Source organism: Mandrillus leucophaeus, unplaced genomic scaffold, assembly GCF_000951045.1.
Source record: "Mandrillus leucophaeus isolate KB7577 unplaced genomic scaffold, Mleu.le_1.0 Scaffold688, whole genome shotgun sequence".
Taxonomy (NCBI): domain Eukaryota; kingdom Metazoa; phylum Chordata; class Mammalia; order Primates; family Cercopithecidae; genus Mandrillus; species Mandrillus leucophaeus.
This window is the reverse complement of record NW_012107452.1, coordinates 1,237,615-1,257,339: the sequence shown is the minus strand read 5'-3', so window position 1 is coordinate 1,257,339 and position 19,725 is coordinate 1,237,615. Positions and strand designations below refer to the sequence as shown.

Here is a 19,725-nt window from a genome sequence, read left to right as displayed (position 1 = left end):
AGTGAGCCGAGATCACACCATTGTACTCCAGCCTGGGTGACAGAGGGAGACTGTGTCTCAAAAACAAACAAGCAAACTAACAAAAAACGGACTCAGTCTAGAAACCCTATTTAGATTTTCACCAGCTATCCCAATAATAACTTATTTCTGGTCTAGAATGTTGTCCAAGAACACAGTTGCATTTAGTTGTCATGTCACTTCAGTCTATACAAGTTCCTCAGTCCTTCACTGTTGTTAATATCCTTAGCAGTTTTAAAGAATACAGATCTTACATCCTGTAGTATTACCCTCCACCTGGATCTTTCCAGTATTTCCTCATGACCAGATAGATTCAAGTCGTGCTTTCCTGGCAGGAGTTCACAAAACTCAGAGGGCACACAATGTCAACCTGTTGTCCTACCAATGGTGAAGTTAGCCATGATTACCTGATCAAGTTGGTGTCTGTCTGCCCAGTTTCTTCAGTGTGAAGTCATCATTTTACCCTTTGTAACTGATAAATATTTGGTGGAGAGATGTTCTGACAGAATCAAAATACTATCCTCAGACTTTTAGCTTATGTATAGTATGCACTGAGTACAAACTTCTGTTCACCACTTTTTACTTCCATTACTATTCTTGTCTGAAATGGTGATTTTAAAAATAATTTCTTGTGCATTAACTCATTTTATTGTAGGAATGAACTGTCTATTCTTCATTAATTTATTTGTATTGGTATAAACTTATGTTACCGTCATTATTATTCTAATCCTCAAATTGTCCCAGATTTTAGGTAGTGGGACTCTTAAACTGACTCCTGTATTTTTTGACGTATCCCTGTCATTTGAGCACGTCTGTATAATCTGGCAAATAATAAGGCTCATCGTGAACTTAACTGTACCAGCTCTGTAATTAGCCATGTCTCAAGAAGACCCTGGATCTTTCTAATCAAATGTAGTATTTATAAACCAAGATCTGGGCATTCACTGTATTCATTGCTACTGAAGTGTCATTGCTTTTATTAGAGTCTTTCATCAGAGCTAGGAAATATATGTATGTATTTGTTATAAACACATACACATCTATAATTTTATATATATATTAAACAACCATGAGTTACAATTCCACTACTACCTGTAATTCCAGTTCCAGTACCAGCACCACAGTTTTTCCTAGTCTTTTCCCTTCTATATTTGTAAATACCTTCTCCAGCAGTGCCTCTTGTTATACCCTGTGTATTATTTGCTCATTGTAAGCAGTTTCTACCATGCCAGTATAACAACACCAGCCATCTCTTCTGCTTGCTACCTCTGTGCACCCTGTCTCCCAGCATCCTACCTTCTAATATATTTTACAATAGATTTTGAACACTGTGTTGATTTCTTTAAATGAAAGTTCAGAACATTGAAAATACTTGAACATAAATTTGCCATGAGTTTATATACACCTTAAAATAAATGTTTCCAGATTCTGATTGCATGATGATGGGTTGCTTTTGTGACAGAAATATTGAAAATGTATTATTTTTACTGTACCACAATCTTCACATTCAGATTTAATTGTAAATCATAACCATCTTTTGCTCATAGAAGGATTGATAATTTGGGGTTTTTTTTTTTTTTTTGGTTTTTTTTTGGTTGTTGTTGTTTTTTGAGACAAAGTCTTGCTCTGTCACCCAGGCTGGAGTGCAGTGGCACGATCTTGGCTCACTGCAACCTTTGCCTCTCAGGTTCAGGCAACTCTTGTGCCTCAGTCTCCCAGGTAGCTGTGACCACAGGCGCATGCCATCACTCACAGCTGTTTTTGTTTGTTTGTTTGTTTTTGTATTTTTAGTAGAGGTGGGGTTTTGACATTTTGGCCAGACTGATCTCTAACTCCTGACCTCAAGTGATCCTTAGGTCAAGGCCAGGCATGGTGCCTCAGACATGTAATCCCAGCACTTTGGGAGGCCAAGGTGGGCTCCCAAAGTGCTGGCATTACAGGTGTAAGCCATCGCACTTGGCCTTGACTTTCTGTTTACTCATAATCACCCAGAAAGCAGTTATTACTTTTCATTTCATTCATTTCTTCATTCAGTTCATTTCTTCATTTATTCAGCAACACCGACTTTATGGTACTCTATGCCAGGCCCTTTGTGAGATCTGGGAGATGCTAATATATACTTAGATTCTGCCATCAGTGAACTCACAGTCTTTTGAGAAAGACAGGCGATAGTTTCAGCATAACTTGATAAATCTCAAGATGGAAGAGCAAGAGAGACATAAAAAGAGGGATCTAAATTAGGCTAGAAGAAATAGCAAGGAGCAGATATAGGGTGGAAGGGTGGCCCAGACAGAGAAATATGCATGTGCTGTATAAAACTGCATAATATATTTAAGAAAAAGCAGGAAATTTGTATGGCTGGGATCAAGGGCATTTTGAGGTAAGATAGATTTTAGTCTAAAGAGATAAGGGCTCATCTTTAAATAAAATTTAGAATGTGTGACCTAGTCTCTATAGGGACCCTGCCTCTGTGATTTTGCCTTCAGAATAATGGCCTCTCTAACATGTTGATCAGTTTCCATCTCTCACTCAGGTATTCTAGGAAATGGAATTAAGTGACCCTAAACCAGGATTGGCCTGAATAATAAAACAATTTGGTACTCTTAGTCTTAGGATGTTTTAGAGGATAGGAGAATAGGAATGACCTATGATTTTCTTATTACTTAAGGAGGTTGTTTCTGACTTCCTTCTAGAGAAACAGTTTTCATACCTTATTTTTAATAAATAAAATAGGGGCAGGCACAGTGGCTTACGCCTGTAATCCCAGCACTTTGGGAGGCCGTGGCGGGTGGATCACGAGGTCAGGAGTTCGAGACCAGCCTGACCAACATGGTGAAACCCTGTCTCTACTAAAAATACAAAAATTAGCCGGGCGTGGTGGTGCACGCCTGTCATCACAGCTACTCAGGAGGCTGAGGCAGGAGAATTGCTTGAACCCAGAAGGCGGAGGTTGCAGTGAGCTGAGATCACGCAGCTGCACTCCAGCCTGGGCGACAGAGCCAGACAATGTCTCAAAAATAAATAAATAAAAATAAACTACCTTTTAATAAATAAAGTACCTTTAATAAGGTACCGTTTTATTTTTAATAAATTCTTACATAAAGAACATTGTTAGTATTAATGTATGTTTACCATACAGTTATTCTAATGGATGAATGCAACAAATTGAAGGTTGGGTGTTATGGGTAATGGTTTTTATATCAGGCTTAACATCTTGTTTCTGTATTTGTTCTTGTGCCAACCTTTGAAAAAACAACAAAGGGTAGTAAACATTAGTTCAGAAGCTCAAAGAAGAGCAGTATGGAAATGTTGGTTTATATTCTTTCTTTTTGAGACAAAGTCTCGCTCTTGTGGCCCAAGCTGGAGTGCAATGGCATGATCTCAGCTCGCTGCAACCTCCACCTCCCGGGTTCAAGCAGTTCTCCTGCCTCACCCTCCTGAGTAGCTGGGATTACAGGTGCCTGCTACCACACCCAGCCAATTTTTGTATTTTCAGTAGAGACGGGGTTTCACCAGGTTGGCCAGGCTGGTCTTGAACTCTGGATCTCAGGTTATCCACCTGCCTCTGCCTCCCAAAGTGCTAGGATTACAGGCATCAGCCACACTGCTCCTGGCCTGTTTATATTCTTGTATAAGGTTGGAAATAAGCATTTAAAACTCTGAATTAATTTCAAAACTGTCAGTAGAACTTCTGGTTCCTCTCAATATGGTGACCTAGCATGGAGAGGAAACTGTATAAGAGGAACTGTAGAAAAGGAAACATTTATTCTGGGAAGTACCAATAATAATAATACAGGATCTCTTGAACTGGTGTGTTCTTCCTACAGCCTGGTCAGAAAAGATTTTTGAGGTGGATTAAATTTGGAGAAAAGCTTTCTTTTTTCTTTTTTTCTTTCTTCCCTTTCATTCCTTCTTTTTTCTTTCTTTCTTTAGTTTAACTTTCACCTCTTTTGTTGCCTTGAGACAGTAAGTGCATGCCCTGGTTGTAGGAGAAGTGGCAATAACAGCCCACACCAGAGCTAAGTTAGTGAAGTTCAGAGGTCCTGCTATGATGAAATGCCAGTGAAAGCAGCTTCAGCTGAGTGAGTGCTGTTGGCTATCTATTTCTCTGCCTTTTCTGTCTCTCAGCCTCTGGATGCTGGTGGATTACAATTAAGTTTGGATTCCAATTCTCCCAGCGCTAAGGATTTAAGGGCGAAACTCTACTTTGATGATTTGTCTAATCAAGTAGCTACAAAGGGGAGTAATCAACAGTAGTTCTTTGGTTGTTGGGTCATTTATTTTCTAATCCTTCCTATCCTTGGATTTTTAGGCAACACCTGAGCGTCTCATAATGCATTTAATAGAAGAACATTCTATCGTGGATCCAACTTATATAGAAGATTTTCTATTAACTTATAGGACATTTCTTGAAAGTCCTTTGGATGTTGGGATCAAACTATTGGAATGGTTTAAGATCGACAGCTTAAGAGATAAGGTTGGTTTTATAAAGGGAATGAAAGTGATTTTAACCCAAAATTTTATTCATGAAATTTTTATAGTTGATAGATTACATGTTTATTATGATATTAAGATTCAGCACACCTAAAAAAATTAGTGAATCTGAAAGACATTCTCTGTTTACTTTTATGACAGAATAGCATGTTAAAAGTGGATGAGAGCCTTAAAAGGCAAAAAGTGAAATAAAGCTCTGGTATAGCTATAAGTTCGGGAAACATAATAGTTACATGAGAATATTTTAGAATTTTACCGAAATATTTGATTGTTTCTGGAGATCAATAAAACATTTTAAAACGGATTTAATATTTTAAAAAGAATATTCATCAAATATATTTTTTCAAGAGGGCAGATTGCTTTTAAGTTTCAAAATTGGAATATATTTATTTTCTTGAGTTAATTTATAATCATTTGAAAACAATTTATCAAACCTTAATATATCCTGTGACTTATTAAAATCTACCTTTTGAATTTTTTTGTATTATTGTTCATTATTTTAAATTATCTTCATGGGATATGTTTGTACATTTAATGAAAAGACTAGTGATACCTCCACAAATTGGTAAGGAATAAGTTGTTTCAAGAAAATAAAAGTAGGATCGTAATTGCCTGGTGTGTCTTTTCGAATTATATTTTAAAGGAAATAAACTGGTTGCACGTAGACTGCAGAATTATGTAGGAGACTAACATCTAAAACTACAGGCTTGTACACCTCTCACATGTTTTCTTAGAATTAAATATATTTACTTTAGTTGCCAAAAAAATAAAGATGTGCTTTGGGAATGAACAAAAATATGATTTAGTAATAATTATCCATGTGCAAAAGAATGAAAATGGATTGTTACCTTATACTGTAAACAAAAATGTACTCAAAGTGGATCAGAGACAGAAGAGCTAAAACTATAATGCCTTAAAAGAGAAGATACGGGTAGATTATCATGGCCTTGGATTTGGCGATGGTTTCTCAAATATGAAAACACGACACCCAAGCACAAGCAACAAAAGAAAAAAATAGATAATTGGACCTCATCAAAATTAAAATTATTTTTGCATCAAAGGACACTGTCAAGAAAGATAAGACATTGCACAGAATAAGAGAAAATTATATGTCTGATAAAGGTTTAATATCCAAGATATTTTACAACTCAACAACGAAAAGATAGCGCAGTTTAAACATGGACCAAGGACTTGCATAGACATTTCTCCAAAGAAGATATGTAAATGGCCAACAGGCACATGACAAAGATGTTCAATATCTTTTTTTTGTTTGTTTGTTTATGTTATCACTTACCAGAAACAAGTTTCACATATTAATGTAGTCATATCTGTTAGTCTTGTTCTTTTTGGTTTCTTCTGTTTTTTTTTTTTTTTTTTTTTATACTATTAAGTTCTAGGGTACATGTACACAACGTGCAGGTTTGTTACATATGTATACATGTGCCATGTTGGTGTGCTGCACCCATTAACTTGTCGTTTACATTAGGTATATCTCCTAATGCTATCCTTCCCCACTCCTCCCACCCCAAAACAGGCCCCGGTGTGTGATGTTCCCCTTCCTGTGTCCAAGTGATCTCATTGTTCAGTTCTCACCAATGAGTGAGAACATGCGGCGTTTGGTTTTCTGTTCTTGCAATAGTTTGCTGAGAATGATGGTTTCCAGCTGCATCCATGTCCCTACAAAGGACATGAACTCATCCTTTTTTATGGCTGCATAGTATTCCATGGTGTATATGTGCCACATTTTCTTAATCCAGTCTATCATTGATGGACATTTGGGTTGATTCCAAGTCTTTGCTATTGTGAATAATGCTGCAATAAATATACGTGTGTATGTGTCTTTATAGCAGCATGATTTATAATCCTTTGGGTATATATCCAGTAATGGGATGGCTGGGTCAAATGGTATTTCTAGTTCTAGATCCTTGAGGAGTCGCCACACTGTCTTCCACAATGGTTGAACTAGTTTACAGTCCCACCAACAGTGTAAAAGTGTTCCTATTTCTCCACATCCGCTCTGGCACCTGTTGTTTCCTGACTTTTTAATGATCGCCATTCTAACTGGTGTGAGATGTTATCTCATTGTGGTTTTGATTTGCATTTCTCTATGGCTAGTGATGATGAACATTTTTTCATGTGTCTGTTGGCTGCATAAATGTCTTCTTTTGAGAAGTGTCTGTTCATATCCTTTGCCCACTTTTTGATGGGGTTGTTTGTTTTTTTCTTGTAAATTTGTTTGAGTTCTTTGTAGGATCTGGATATTAGCCCTTTGTCAGATGAGTAGATTGCAAAAATGTTCTCCCATTCTGTAGGTTGCCTGTTCACTCTGATGGTAGTTTCTTTTGCTATGCAGAAGCTCTTTAGTTTAATTAGATCCCATTTGTCAATTTTGACTTTTGTTTGCCATTGCTTTTGGTGTTTTAGACATGAAGTCCTTGCCCATGCCTGTGTCCTGAATGGTATTGCCTAGTTTTTCTTGTAGGGTTTTTATGGTTTTAGGTCTAACATTTAAGTCTTGAATTCATCTTGATTCAACATCATTAATCATAGAGAAATGCAGTCATAACCTCAATGAGATACCACTTTACACCCACTAGGATGGCTTTTAAAAAGGGGGAAGAAAGAAAAAGTAACAGACGTTGCCTACGGTATGGAGACATTGAACCCGCCTCCCCACCCCCACCCTACACACATTGATGATAGGAATGTAAAATGGTATTACCTCTGCGGAAAAACAGTTTGAGCAGTTCTTCAAAAAGTTAAACATAGAGTTACCATATAGCCCAGCAATTCTAATCCTAGGTATATACCCAAAGAATGAAAAACACGTGTGCAAATGAAAACTTGCACATAAATATTTGTAGCAGCACTATTGACAATAGCCAAATGACCCAAATGCCCATCGCGGATAAACAAAATGTGGTATAGCCATACAATAAAATATTATTCAGCCATAAGAAGAAAAGAAGTACTAATACTTTACTATACCATGATGAACCTTGAAAACATTAAGTTAAGTAAAAGAAGCCAGTCACAAAAGACTAGGTATTGTATGATTCTATTTATGTGGAATAGCCAGGATAGACAAATAGACAGAAAAGCAGACTAGTAGCTGCCAGGGGCTGGAGAGAGGGCAGAATGGTAAGCGAATGCTTAATGAGTTTGAGGTTTTCTTTTGGAGTGATGAAAATGTTCCAGAACTCAGAACTAGACAATGGTGATGGTTGCACAATATTGTTAAGGTACTAAATGCCACTGGATTATGAACTTTAAAATCATTAAAATAGTGAATTTTATGTGGATTCTACCACAGATTAAAAAAATATGGCTCATTCCTTACATTGTTAGGCACATTATTCAAATCAGCTTAATTTTTAACTTTTCTTGAGCAAAGTAAACAATTCTGCAGTTTGAAAATTTACAGTGTTTATAATGAAAGAAGTTTCAGATTTGTAAGAGTTTTTGTTTTGTTTTTTAATTTTTATAGAGACAGGGTTTTGCTATGCCCAGGCTGGTCTCAAACTCCTGGACTCAAGGGATCCTCCTTGCTTCAGCCACCTGAGTTGCTGGGATTGCAGATGTGAGCCACTGCACAAGACTCAGTTTTGTTTTTGTTACAATTTTGGTTAAACATGTTCTTGACCATGGAAACGCTTTTAATAGGGATTTTTGATTGATAGGATTGCCTGCTTTATGACATGAAGTTTGCATTTTAAGGTGCTACCTGAAATAGATATTCTGTGTACTTCTTTTATCTTAACAAACAGGCTTGTGTCTTCTCACTGAGTGGACAGAATCCTGGCTCTGTTACTTCTGTACACAGGGAAGCAAAAGCTCAAACTAAGCCATGCCTTTCTATTAGAATGAGCCTTTTTTACAAAGGGAGGAATCAAGAGGGTTGTCAGTTCTTCATGAGTTTTAGACATGCTTTTAGAATCTAGTTTTGCAGAAGGAATGCCTCTTATAACCGTATGCTGCCTATTTATGTTTCCACAGGTGACACGGATTGTATTATTATGGGTAAATAATCATTTTAATGATTTTGAAGGTGACCCTGCTATGACTCGATTTCTAGAGGAATTTGAAAAAAATCTGGAAGATACAGTAAGGCTAAAAATAATTTATATTCTTCAGAGTGTCGTGGTTTCCCCACCCCCAACACCAGCAAACTCAGAACAGCAGTAGCTTTCATCTCCTTTGTCTTAAATGTCCATTCTTAGAACTTCCAAATCTATATTTTAGACTTTTGTTCATTTATTCTTTGCCACCCCAATTAAAACAACATTTACACTCCTTCCTGACTCTTCCATCTCTTTTTTTTTTTTTTTTTTTTTGAGACGGAGTCTCGCTCTGTTGCCCAGGCTGGAGTGCAGTGGCACAGTCTTGGCTCACTGCAATATCCGTCTTCTGGGTTCAAGCAATTCTCCTGCCTCAGCCTCCTGAGTAGATGGGACTTCAGGCGCGTGCCACCACGCCCAGCTAGTTTTTGTATTTTTAGCAGAGACAGGGTTTCACCATATTGCCCAGGCTGGTCTTGAACTCCTGACCTCGTGATCTGCCTGCCTCAGCCTTCCAGAGTGCTGAGATTACAGGCGTGAGCCACCGTGCTCGGCCCTACTCTTCCATTTCTGTGTTAAGACTAATGACATTCTTATCTCTTAGTCACTCAGGCTTATAAACCTGGTGTTATATGTGTACCCTCACTCTCTTGAATTCCCTGGCCAGGATTTCCAGTCAGTTGCTAAAGTCACCTAGGTCACTGATTTAGTCATATACCTGTATGTTCACATATTTTCTTATAGTCTCTCTCAGCCATTTCTTTTTTACTGCCTCGTTTAGGGCTTAATTATTTCATTATATCTGATCTGTTATAATAACCTGCTAACTGATCCTAGTTCTAGTTGCTCTTCTAGTTCATTCTGTGTGGCCAAAAGATTGCTTTTAAAACACACGTGTGATGACTATTATTCTCTTTGTCAGTAAACTATACTTACTACCAAAGCAGTTCCTCCCCCATATATTCAGGTCCCTTGCCTACCTTTTTGCCCTTTTTCCTGTGTACCCTAGATTATAGCCAAATCAAACTATTTTATTTTCCAGTTCTGCATCCAGACCATGCTAGAATTTTCTTTTCCTCGCCTGTTGAAACTGTTTCATTTTCCAGTGCATATCCTAAATATCAAATCTATATTAAGACTTTCTAGGTTTCTTTTCTACATGGGATTCACCTTTTCTAAATGTACAGCACCTAAGATAATTCCCTCAAAGTCCACAGTAGCTATTCATGAATTCATTTTATTCTCCCTGTCAGATATAAAACTTTGAGCTGTGACTTGGTTACCTGCTCCAAGTAACTTGAAATTTTAGGAAATAAGTAGTAATGTAGCATAGTGTTTTAGGAGTACAGTTCAAGCTCCACCATTTGCTAGAGTTGTAAACTCAGACAGATTGCCTGATCTTATGCCTGAGTTGTGTTATTTGTAAAGATAGTAGTTCCTAGTTCATTGAGATTGTTGTATGGATTATAATGAGCTGATAAGCATAACAGTCTGTACACAAAACCTGTCACATAGCAAATGCTCAAGAGCTGTAATTATTAGTTACAGAGCATAAGTGGATTGAGTTGAATGAAGTGGGAAAAATTGACAAATCTGGTCCCTTTTGTTACTCCATGGTTCCTGTTGACTTCTCAGCAGCACATGTGCTCTATATAAAATGGGGAGAGTGAACAACACTGGGAACTTGTTTAAAGGGTTATAGAGGCACTCCACTATCATTTGACTCATCCTGTGTTGGTTGTGTAAATATTCAAGGGACATCAGAGTGTGGAAAAAAAAGTTATGGGATTTTTTTTCCACTAGTCAGTTAGCCATCAGGTATTCATTGCATTCTACTTTATACTCAAAGGCATTAATGTAGGATCAGAACAAATATTAAGACTTGGTGACTGCTTTAAAAAAAATAAAACTTTAGCTTTTTGTTATTGACATGAGATTTGCACATATTAACACTATTTGAGATAATTGAAACTGGAATTAGAACTGGAAGTCAGACTATTACTGAGTTTAAGGAAGAGCTAAAATAATACAAGAAGGAAGTCTTTTCTGGACGAGGTGAAAACTTGAATGTTTCTTTGAACATTGGACAGTATTTGAAAAGGTGGTTCAAGTCGTTCAAGGTTTTGAATAAAGGTTTTAAAGATTCTGGTTTTATATAACAGCCAGGAGATAAGCAAGGTGAGAGAAGAGTGTGTATTAAGAAAAGTTTAAGAAATTATAAGTAATTTTTTGTCATCTCTCTGTAATTGAGACATCGCTTGGAAATCTTTTTTAACCTATGATAATTTAAAGGTCTTATAATCATATTAAGAAATCTCGTTGAGAGTGCTTTGGAGTGGGAGTGCCCCCTTCTTCAGTTTTGTTTACCTCAGCTTATACATGTATATTTATAACTCTAATTCTAATAATTTTAGGTGACTTTTTAAAAACCTGTAGGAATAGAAACATTTATATACATTTACCCTTTTCTGCTTTACAGAAGATGAATGGTCATCTCCGGTTATTGAATATTGCCTGTGCTGCAAAGGCTAAGTGGAGACAGGTTGTGCTGCAGAAGGCTTCCCGCGAGTCCCCTCTACAATTCAGCCTTAATGGAGGAAGTGAGAAGGGATTTGGTATTTTTGTTGAAGGAGTAGAACCTGGTAGCAAAGCTGCTGATTCAGGACTGAAACGTGGTGATCAGGTAAGTAGATAACCAACCACTTATATTCAAGCCGTCTTAAAAGTATTGTGCCTGCTGCTTTTGTTCTCATCTTCCAGAAAGCATGATCAGTTTAAGGAAATATTTTTCTGAGCCTTTTTTTAGAGGTAGTATCTGCACATGGTTTATTTTTAAAATGTATTTGTCATATATTTATTACTTTTAATGGAAAATTTGGTGTAGTGTAACCAGAAATAACATGGTCTACTGAGCTCTATCAACATGACCTCCTTTGAATGGGCCTGCCTATCCTTCATGGATTGTAAGCTGGCAACTTGAGAATACTCCAGAACGATCAATATATGAATTAGCACCCTTGCAAGTTTTGAAGGAGACAGGACTTCTACCTCATAGCACTCTCAAATGTAAGTGGCTGCAGATTACTGAAGGTTATGGTAATCATTAAATTATGTTCATATGGTAACATAACTATATCCATAAGCAAAGTGAGCCAAATGGGGGACTAGGAAAAAAGACACTCTTAGGAATTTGATGGTGATTTATTTTTTTAGTGTAGGCATTAGGAAAGTATAGAGCAGCCTATTCCAAATGTGACTTGCTGGCAACTTTGTTACATAAAAAATGCAATTCCCAGTCTTTTCTCAATCCTGTTAATTATATTGACCACATTCTTAAGCAATGATGTCTGAACATCTGTATTTTTAACAAAACTCTCTAGATCAGTGGTCCCCAACCTTTTTGGCACCAGGGACCAGTTTTGTGGAAGACAGTTTTTCCACGGACCAGGGAGTTGGAGCTAGGGGGATGGAGATGGTTTTTGGATGAAACTGATCCACCTCAGGTCATCAGGCAGTCAGACGTTAAATTTTCATAAGGAGTGCCCTAGATCCCTTGCATTTGCAGTTCTCATCAGGGTTCACACTCCTATGAGAATCTAATGTCACTGCTGATTCAACAGGAGGCGGAGCTCAGGTGGTAATGCTCACTGGCCCACTGCTCACCTCCTGCTGTGTGGCCCAGTTCCTAAAAGGCCATGGGTTTGTGTCCTGGCAGTTGGGAACCTCTGCTCTAGATGATTCTCATGTACTTCAAAGGGTGGTCTCCCAAATCTGCCTGATCATCAGAATCATTTAGGAAACTTACTTTTTCCCCATTTAAAATTTTATTCTTTCATCTTAGAATGTGGCTTTATTTTAACTGAGCCATGCTATAATTTTTTTTAAATTATGAGCTCATTCATATTATGAAAGGTTCTACACCCTAGAACAGTGGTTCTCAACTAGTGGCAATGTCTGCAGATATTTTTTATTATTATGACTTGGGGATTACTACTGGCATGTTGGTGGACAGAGGCTGAGGATGCTGCTAAACAGCATACAATTCCCAGGACAGCTTCCACAGTAGAGTTTTCTGGGCCTTACCCCAGACTACTCATTAGGAATGTCTAACAGCTAGGATCCTGGAGTCAGTATATTTGTTGTTCAGTTATTTGTATCACAGACACATTTAATAATCTAATTCTTCACACACACACACACACGCGCGCACGCGCACTAGTGAAATCGTCCCTGAGAATGAAATTTATCATGCTTTTACTTCTTCCTTCAATCTTCACAACTACTGCTGAAATGATCTGAGATTTTAGATCTACATTATTATTGTTATTTTTTAACATTATGTATCTTCTGTTTCAAGAAGGCTTTTGACATTTGCATTAAGTTTCATAAGCTTTTAAACAAGCATTTAGAAATTTACACTTGTTTAACTGATTTCATTGATCACTTCCATTTCATTTGCACTGTATATCTCCATTATTTCAATTCATTTCAGTTATCTTTGGTGGTACTTTTAGTACTTTTTTAAGGAACAGATGGGTGATATAGTATTATATGTTCTTGCCTTCCTGAAGATACTTGTGTTCAATGGAGTATAACATCTTTTTCCAACAGTGACTTTTCCCTCAGAACACTAAAGTCACAGAAAGTTATCACATCAACTTAACGTTGCCCAAGAGAAGTCCAAACTCTTTGCAAGAGTTTTTTGTAGGTACCTTTGGGTTATCTTCCCACAATGATGTTTATAGATACTTTATTCTTTCTCCTTGGAACACAGAAATTTCATTGGGATATGTTTTTAAAAACATGTCTTTTTATTATTTTTGCATGGTACTAGATAAGACATTTTAGTGCATAGATGCAAGTCTTTTTTCAACTCTGGGAATTTTACTTCTATGGAATTTTTTTTTTCCTTTCCCTAATATTTTTTTCACTCTTTTTCTTATTCTTTTGAAATTTTTATGTTGATCCCCTAGATCTACTCTCTGTTCTGACTAGTTTTTGACTAGTTTTTGCTAAATTTTTTTATCCTTTTCCCTTAGAATCAGTACTTCTTAAAATAAACTGCTTCTGTGATTCTGAGGTACAGCCAAATTGGGGAAGCCCTGTTGTGAAGGGTCAGCAGTGTTTACCTGGAAGAAGAACCCATTTCAGTTGTGCTTCTTGCTATTTGGCTGCCTGATTCAATCAGTGGCAGAAAATCATATTAAATATATTTAGAGTACTCCTTTTAAAAGAATTACCTCTCTTTGAAATGCAGTAAATTTACATTGAGAGTATTTGACAAATTTGTATATACATTTGCAGGCAATAATTTTTATGAGCTGATCTGCCATGATTAATTTTTTTCCTTCATAAACCATCTGGTGTGGGTATTTTTAAAATTTCCTCAGTGTGATCCCAGAGGGCATTAATTTTAAAAAATGCTTATAGTAAAGAATTTGGAAAATACAACAATGTAGAGAAAAAGAAATACAGTAGTCCAAATTCTCACAGAGATAACTGTTGTTCACAGAGGAGTACATTTTATTCAAGTTTCATTTTATTTATTCACTAACAAACTTTTAAGGTTGTAGGAGTAACTAATACTGTTCTGTATTAATTGGTATTTTTTAAATACTTTTCTCTTGAGATTATGGAAGTAAACGGACAAAACTTTGAGAATATTACATTTATGAAAGCCCTTGAAATTTTGAGGAATAATACTCATCTTGCACTTACTGTGAAGACCAACATTTTTGGTGAGTTTTGTTGTAAAAATTGCCTGAACTCTTTCTTCTTAATTTGGTAATAGAAAAGTCATTGCAGTGGAAAAAAAGATAGTAAAATGTATACATGTTTTTGTCTAAGCTCTTAATCTAGTTTCAGAATCTTTTGTGTTGAACTGTTGTGTATTCTAGAATTTTCATTTTTCATTATGTTTTTAATTATTTTGATAAAAAGTAAGTTTTAAAATAGGTGTATAGCTACAGTTAGTCATTTATGAAATTCCTACTGAGCATATATTATATACTCTGCTGGAGGGATACTGAATGAAATGTAGAATAACCTGAATAAAACTAAGGAGTTATAAGCAGGCATGTTTTCCCCCAGCTAGTGTGCAAATCAGTCTACTTCTAATCTTTAAGCTAGCCTTCTGAAGTAATATGAATGCCAGATTAGCTGTTTTATGGAAATAAACTGAGTAAAGCATTGACTCGAGTACTCAGTAAATTACAGATTTCTAATAAAAGCATATTCTACCTTTGTGTGGAAAAATGATTACAGTGCCTCTGTTGTGTTTTTATCACGTTTATATTTAAATCAGTGACTAAGCTCATACTTTTAACCAAATCTACTGTTGTTTTTTTAAACGTGTAGGAAAGATATACTGTCATTTGATTGCCTTAGACACTTTAGGAGTTTTGCAGAAATTCTGAAAATAGTAACAGTAAAATCATATAGCAATTGAAATATCAAAGAAAATTTAAGAGTCCTTATGAAGTAGGGAGGAAAACAATCTCTCTAGGTTGTTTAGGTTACAATTCGAGAAGTAAGAGTTGGCTTTAAAAGTTATGCCTATGGAAAGAAAGTGTGAGTTTTACTTTTTTCACTTTGGCTTTTTTATATTGTGCTTAATCATAATGAAAAATGAAACGGGTTTTTTTCCTCTTTTTGAGTCCCTTTGACTGAATTACATCATGTTAAATCTGGTATATAACTGTCAGTTGGCAATTTAGTATTATGTTACTTTAGCATAGAATAAGTAAGTAAGCCCTCAGAATTTTTTGATTTCCTGGAGTTTGTACTAGTATCTAGAAATGCCAACTTTTAGGTTAAACGAAAGAGATTTCCAGTTTCGAAAAATATGAAAGCAGGACTTGCTCTCTTTGAGCAAATTATTTAGTCTTTCCAAGCTTCAATTTCTCTAGCACTGTTTCCTAGGTTTCTTCTAACCATCGAATACGTTTAAACCTTTTGTACCAGTCACATAAAGATTACTAACTGGTATTAAATATTCTGAATAAAAATAATAAAAATACAGAGATAGTGTGAACCCCCATGAACTCTGGGATACAGAAAAAGTAGATCTGAAGGATGCAAAAGACAGAAGCCATACCCTCAGAACCCTTTGAGTAGTGGGAAAGCAGTTGGCCAACAGAACCCTAGGTTGGATATGGCAGAGGATAGAAGTTACATGGTGCCACAAAGGGGGAACATAGCAGTCAGCTCTTTCTTCCTTACCCTAGGTGGAAAGCAAAACACCAAGGAGAAAGCTAAACACCTCGTGTTTAGATTTAGCAAATGCACCCAGAGAAGAAAACAGCTGGCAATCTCAGTTTACTCTCTTTCTATTCTGGAATTTTAATTTATCTATTAAATTACAACAGAATATTTGTAAAATATTTGTAGAAATGGAGCATTTTACTCTAGATGTGGGGATGCCCATAATAAATCCCTAATAACTCTGGCATTCCATGAAATAGAGTTGAGCAGTTAGGTCATCCTGTATCAAACTTGCAGTCTGGAGAGCTACAAAAAGGAAAGCTGTGACCAGAAGACATTTGTTCAGTGATACTGAGAGGTGAAGCCAGCTAGACTTCCTGGGTCAAGTGGGGACTTGAAGAACTTTTCTGTCTAGCTACAGATTGTAAATGCACCAATCAGCACTCTGTAAAAACGCACCAGTCAGTGCTCTGTGTCTAGCTAAAGGATTGTAAATGCACAATCAGCACTCTGTAAAAATGCACCAATCGGTGCTTTGTGTCTAGCTAAAGGATTGTAAATGCACCAGTCAGCACTCTGTAAAATGGACCAATCGGCACTCTGTAAAATGGACCAATCAGCAGGACGTAGGCAGGGACAAATAAGGGAATAAAAGCGGGCCACCCCAGCCTGCAGGGCCAACCTGCGGGTCCCCTTCCATGTTGTGGAAGCTTTGTTCTTTTGCTCTTCACAATAAATCTTGCTGCTGCTCACTCTTTGGGTCTGCACCACCTTTAAGAGCTGTAACACTGGCCACAAAGGTCCACGGCTTCATTCTTGAAGTCAGCGAGACCACGAACCCACCAGAAGGAAGACACTCTGGACACATCTGAAGGAACAAACCTCAGACACACCATCTTTAAGAGCTGTAACAGTCACCATGAAGGTCCCCGACTTCATTCTTGGAAGTCAGCAAACCAAGAACCCACCGGAAGGAACCAACTCCAGACACAATACCAGAGCAAACATTTCTTGGTCCTTTTATATTACTTAAAGCCGACGTTCAGGGATCACCAAGCATAAGGAGAATCAGGATCATTGAGAGGGTGTGGTAGAGACCTAATGAGTGATCTTACACATTCTGGAGAAAATATTTAAAGAAGAGAAGAAAAACATTTCTAGAACGCTGCACAGAGCAATTTAAAAATTTATCCCTTGAGAGGCAGAGCTTGCAGTGAGCTGAGATTGCGCCGCTGCACTCCAGCCTGGGGGACAGAGCGAGACTCCGTCTCAAAAAAAAAAAAAAAAAAAATTTATCCGTTGAAACAAGAACAGGATATTAGGAAAGAATAAACAACAATCATTGAGAAAGAAATAACTTACAGACAAAAACATTCATTTGAAAGAATAGATAATAAAGTTGAGAAAAATCTCCCAGACTGTGGAACAAAAAGACAAAGTAAAATTAAGCTCTATTCCAGGATATCCAAAAGAAAATGTGAGGAAGAAGATATGTAGGAAATAATAGCGGAGAATATCCCAGAGTAAAAGAAAGGTGTGACTCATATTTCAAAGGCCTTACTATGAGCTGAGGAAAATGTGTTAAACAAAACTTGTGTCAACTTTCTACTTCCAGTATTGACTGAAGACAACTTAAAAGAGCTAGACTAAATATGAAAAACTATAAACAAACATAACAATCCAAAAAGATAGTGAAAAACTCTGGATGTGTCAAAGCCTTTTCCCACTCCTGAGACCATATCCCAAAGTGACGTCTTTTTTTCCAGGGCCATTTTCCCATCCATAGAATACAACTGAGAGGAGCTCCTTGATAAACTTACAGGTTTGTAGTTCAGTGCCCAAAACTATAGCATTACAACCTTCGTTAGGATTGAGACTTTGAAAAGCTCTGTCTGAAGTGGATGTGCACTGTACCTAACTGACCATCTAGGTGACCCAGGAAAACTTATAGTTTTGGCCCTGGATTTAGATTACAGGTGCCTGACAAAAGAAAATAAATATCTTCTTTAGAGGATACTAACAGCAACTTGTTATTTCTAAAAATAGTTTTTTTAAAAACAGAGTCAAGCAAAGATTATGAGGTACTCTTAAAAGTCAGTATGAACCAGAACCAACAGAAACAGAAGCACAGGTGCTTCAGAATATCAGACAAAGATTGTAAGTTTGTTATCTTATGTCCATGAAGATAAAAATCAAATTAAGTGTTCCATTTCCAGATAAGATGGAGTAAACACACACCACCCTTCATCTCCCACTGAGCTTAGTAGTAAACCTGGACAGAATCGTGACCCACTTATTTGAGAACTCTGAACAGCAAATAGCAACAGGCAATTCACAAAAGAATACCGTAATTCAAAGTACCGCCACCAGCAATGAATTCACTATTATTTTAGTTCTAGTATGCCCTAGGTTGGACTCAAGGCAACCTGAAACCTGGATGTGACTACTGTGGTACAGTACTCAGGAGAGGCCTGGCTTAAGGAGTGAGAAAAGGGAACTCCTACTAATAGCAGTTGTCCTGTCGAGAAAAGTGGCACTGCTTTTAGGCTTCATTGTATTCTAGTTTCCATGCAAGCACTCACAGCCATCTGAAGTTCTCTTTCTCCTCGAAGAGTTCCTCTACCTGACCCACACCTCATGTTTAGATTAAGCAAATACACCCAGAGAAGAAAACTGCTGGCAATCTCAGTTTACTCTCTTCCTATTCTGGAATTTTAATTAATCTATTCCTCTTGGCTTCCTCAGCTTTCTAATATCGTTAAAAATCCCACTTCTAGGCCGGGTGCGGTGGCTCATGCCTGTAATCCCAGCACTTTGGGAGGCCAAGGCGGGCGGATCACAAGGTCAGGAGATCGAGACCATCCTGGCTAACACGCTGAAACCCCGTCTCTACTAAAAAATACAAAAAATTAGCCGGGCGTGGTGGTGGGCGCCTGTAGTACCAGCTACTCAGGAGGCTGAGGCAGGAGAATGATGTGAACCCAGGAGGCGGAGCTTGCAGTGAGCCGAGATCGCGCCACTGCACTCCAGCCTGGTGACAGAGCGAGACTCTGTCTCAAAAAAAAATAATAAAATAAAAATCCCACTTCTACCCAAGCATGGTGGCTCATGCCTATAATTCTAGCACTTTAGGAGGCTGAGGCGGGAGGATCACTTGAGGCTAGGAGTTCCTAGACCAGCCTGGGCAACATAGTGAGACCTGGTCTCTGCACAACACTAAAATTTAGCTGGGCATGGTAGCGTGCACCTGTAGTCCCAGCTACTTGGGAGGCTGAGGCAGGAAGATCACTTGAGCCCAGGAATTCAAGACTATAATGAGCTGTGATTGTGTCCCTGTATTCCAGCCTGGGCAACAGAGTAAGACTCTGGCTCTAAATCCCAAAATCCCATTTCTCAGATAACTTGTCTTTTTAAGTTTTAATAAAAGTAATACGTGCATGTATTTTGAAAACTAAAATACTAAAAATAGATATACAGTGGAACCATACTGTGTACAATATTCTGTGCCATTTCACATTGGTTCATACAGACCTACTTGTTATATAATTTTTATTATTACATAGAATTCTATTATCACCATAATCTGTTGAGTTAATGTCATATTGCTAGATATTTTAGATTGTTTATAGCTTTTGCTATTAACAGAGATATAATAAAAATTCTTTGTACTTTTATGCTCATATAATCCATCTATATGATAAATTTCTCAAAGTGGAATTACTTTTGACAGACACTACAGGGTTTTACTTTCTGAAAGTTTTATTACAATCTATGCTTCATTCATCAGTGTATAGGAGTGTCTTGGCCGGGTGCAGTGGCCCACGCCTGTAATCCCAGCACTTTGGGAGGCCCAGGCGGGCAGATCACGAGGTCAAGAGATCAAGACCATCCTGGCTAACCCTGTCTTTACTAAAAATACAAAAATTAGCTGGGCGTGGTAGCGGGCACCTGT

The 19,725-nt window shown here is 37.4% G+C and overlaps 1 protein-coding gene across 5 annotated transcripts in view; it reads left to right on the top strand.

Annotated features, from left to right (window-relative positions):
* The window catches only part of RAPGEF6 (Rap guanine nucleotide exchange factor (GEF) 6), a 219,391-nt gene that overhangs the window by 138,089 nt on the left and 61,577 nt on the right, over window positions 1-19,725 (top strand). For all 5 annotated transcript variants that reach the window (XM_012002443.1, XM_012002445.1, XM_012002442.1 and 2 more), the window contains exons 12-15: window positions 4,331-4,495; window positions 8,509-8,616; window positions 11,050-11,253; window positions 14,200-14,308. In XM_012002443.1, coding sequence (XP_011857833.1) covers window positions 4,331-4,495; window positions 8,509-8,616; window positions 11,050-11,253; window positions 14,200-14,308 — 586 coding nt within the window. The remainder of the gene's footprint in view (window positions 1-4,330; window positions 4,496-8,508; window positions 8,617-11,049; window positions 11,254-14,199; window positions 14,309-19,725) is intronic.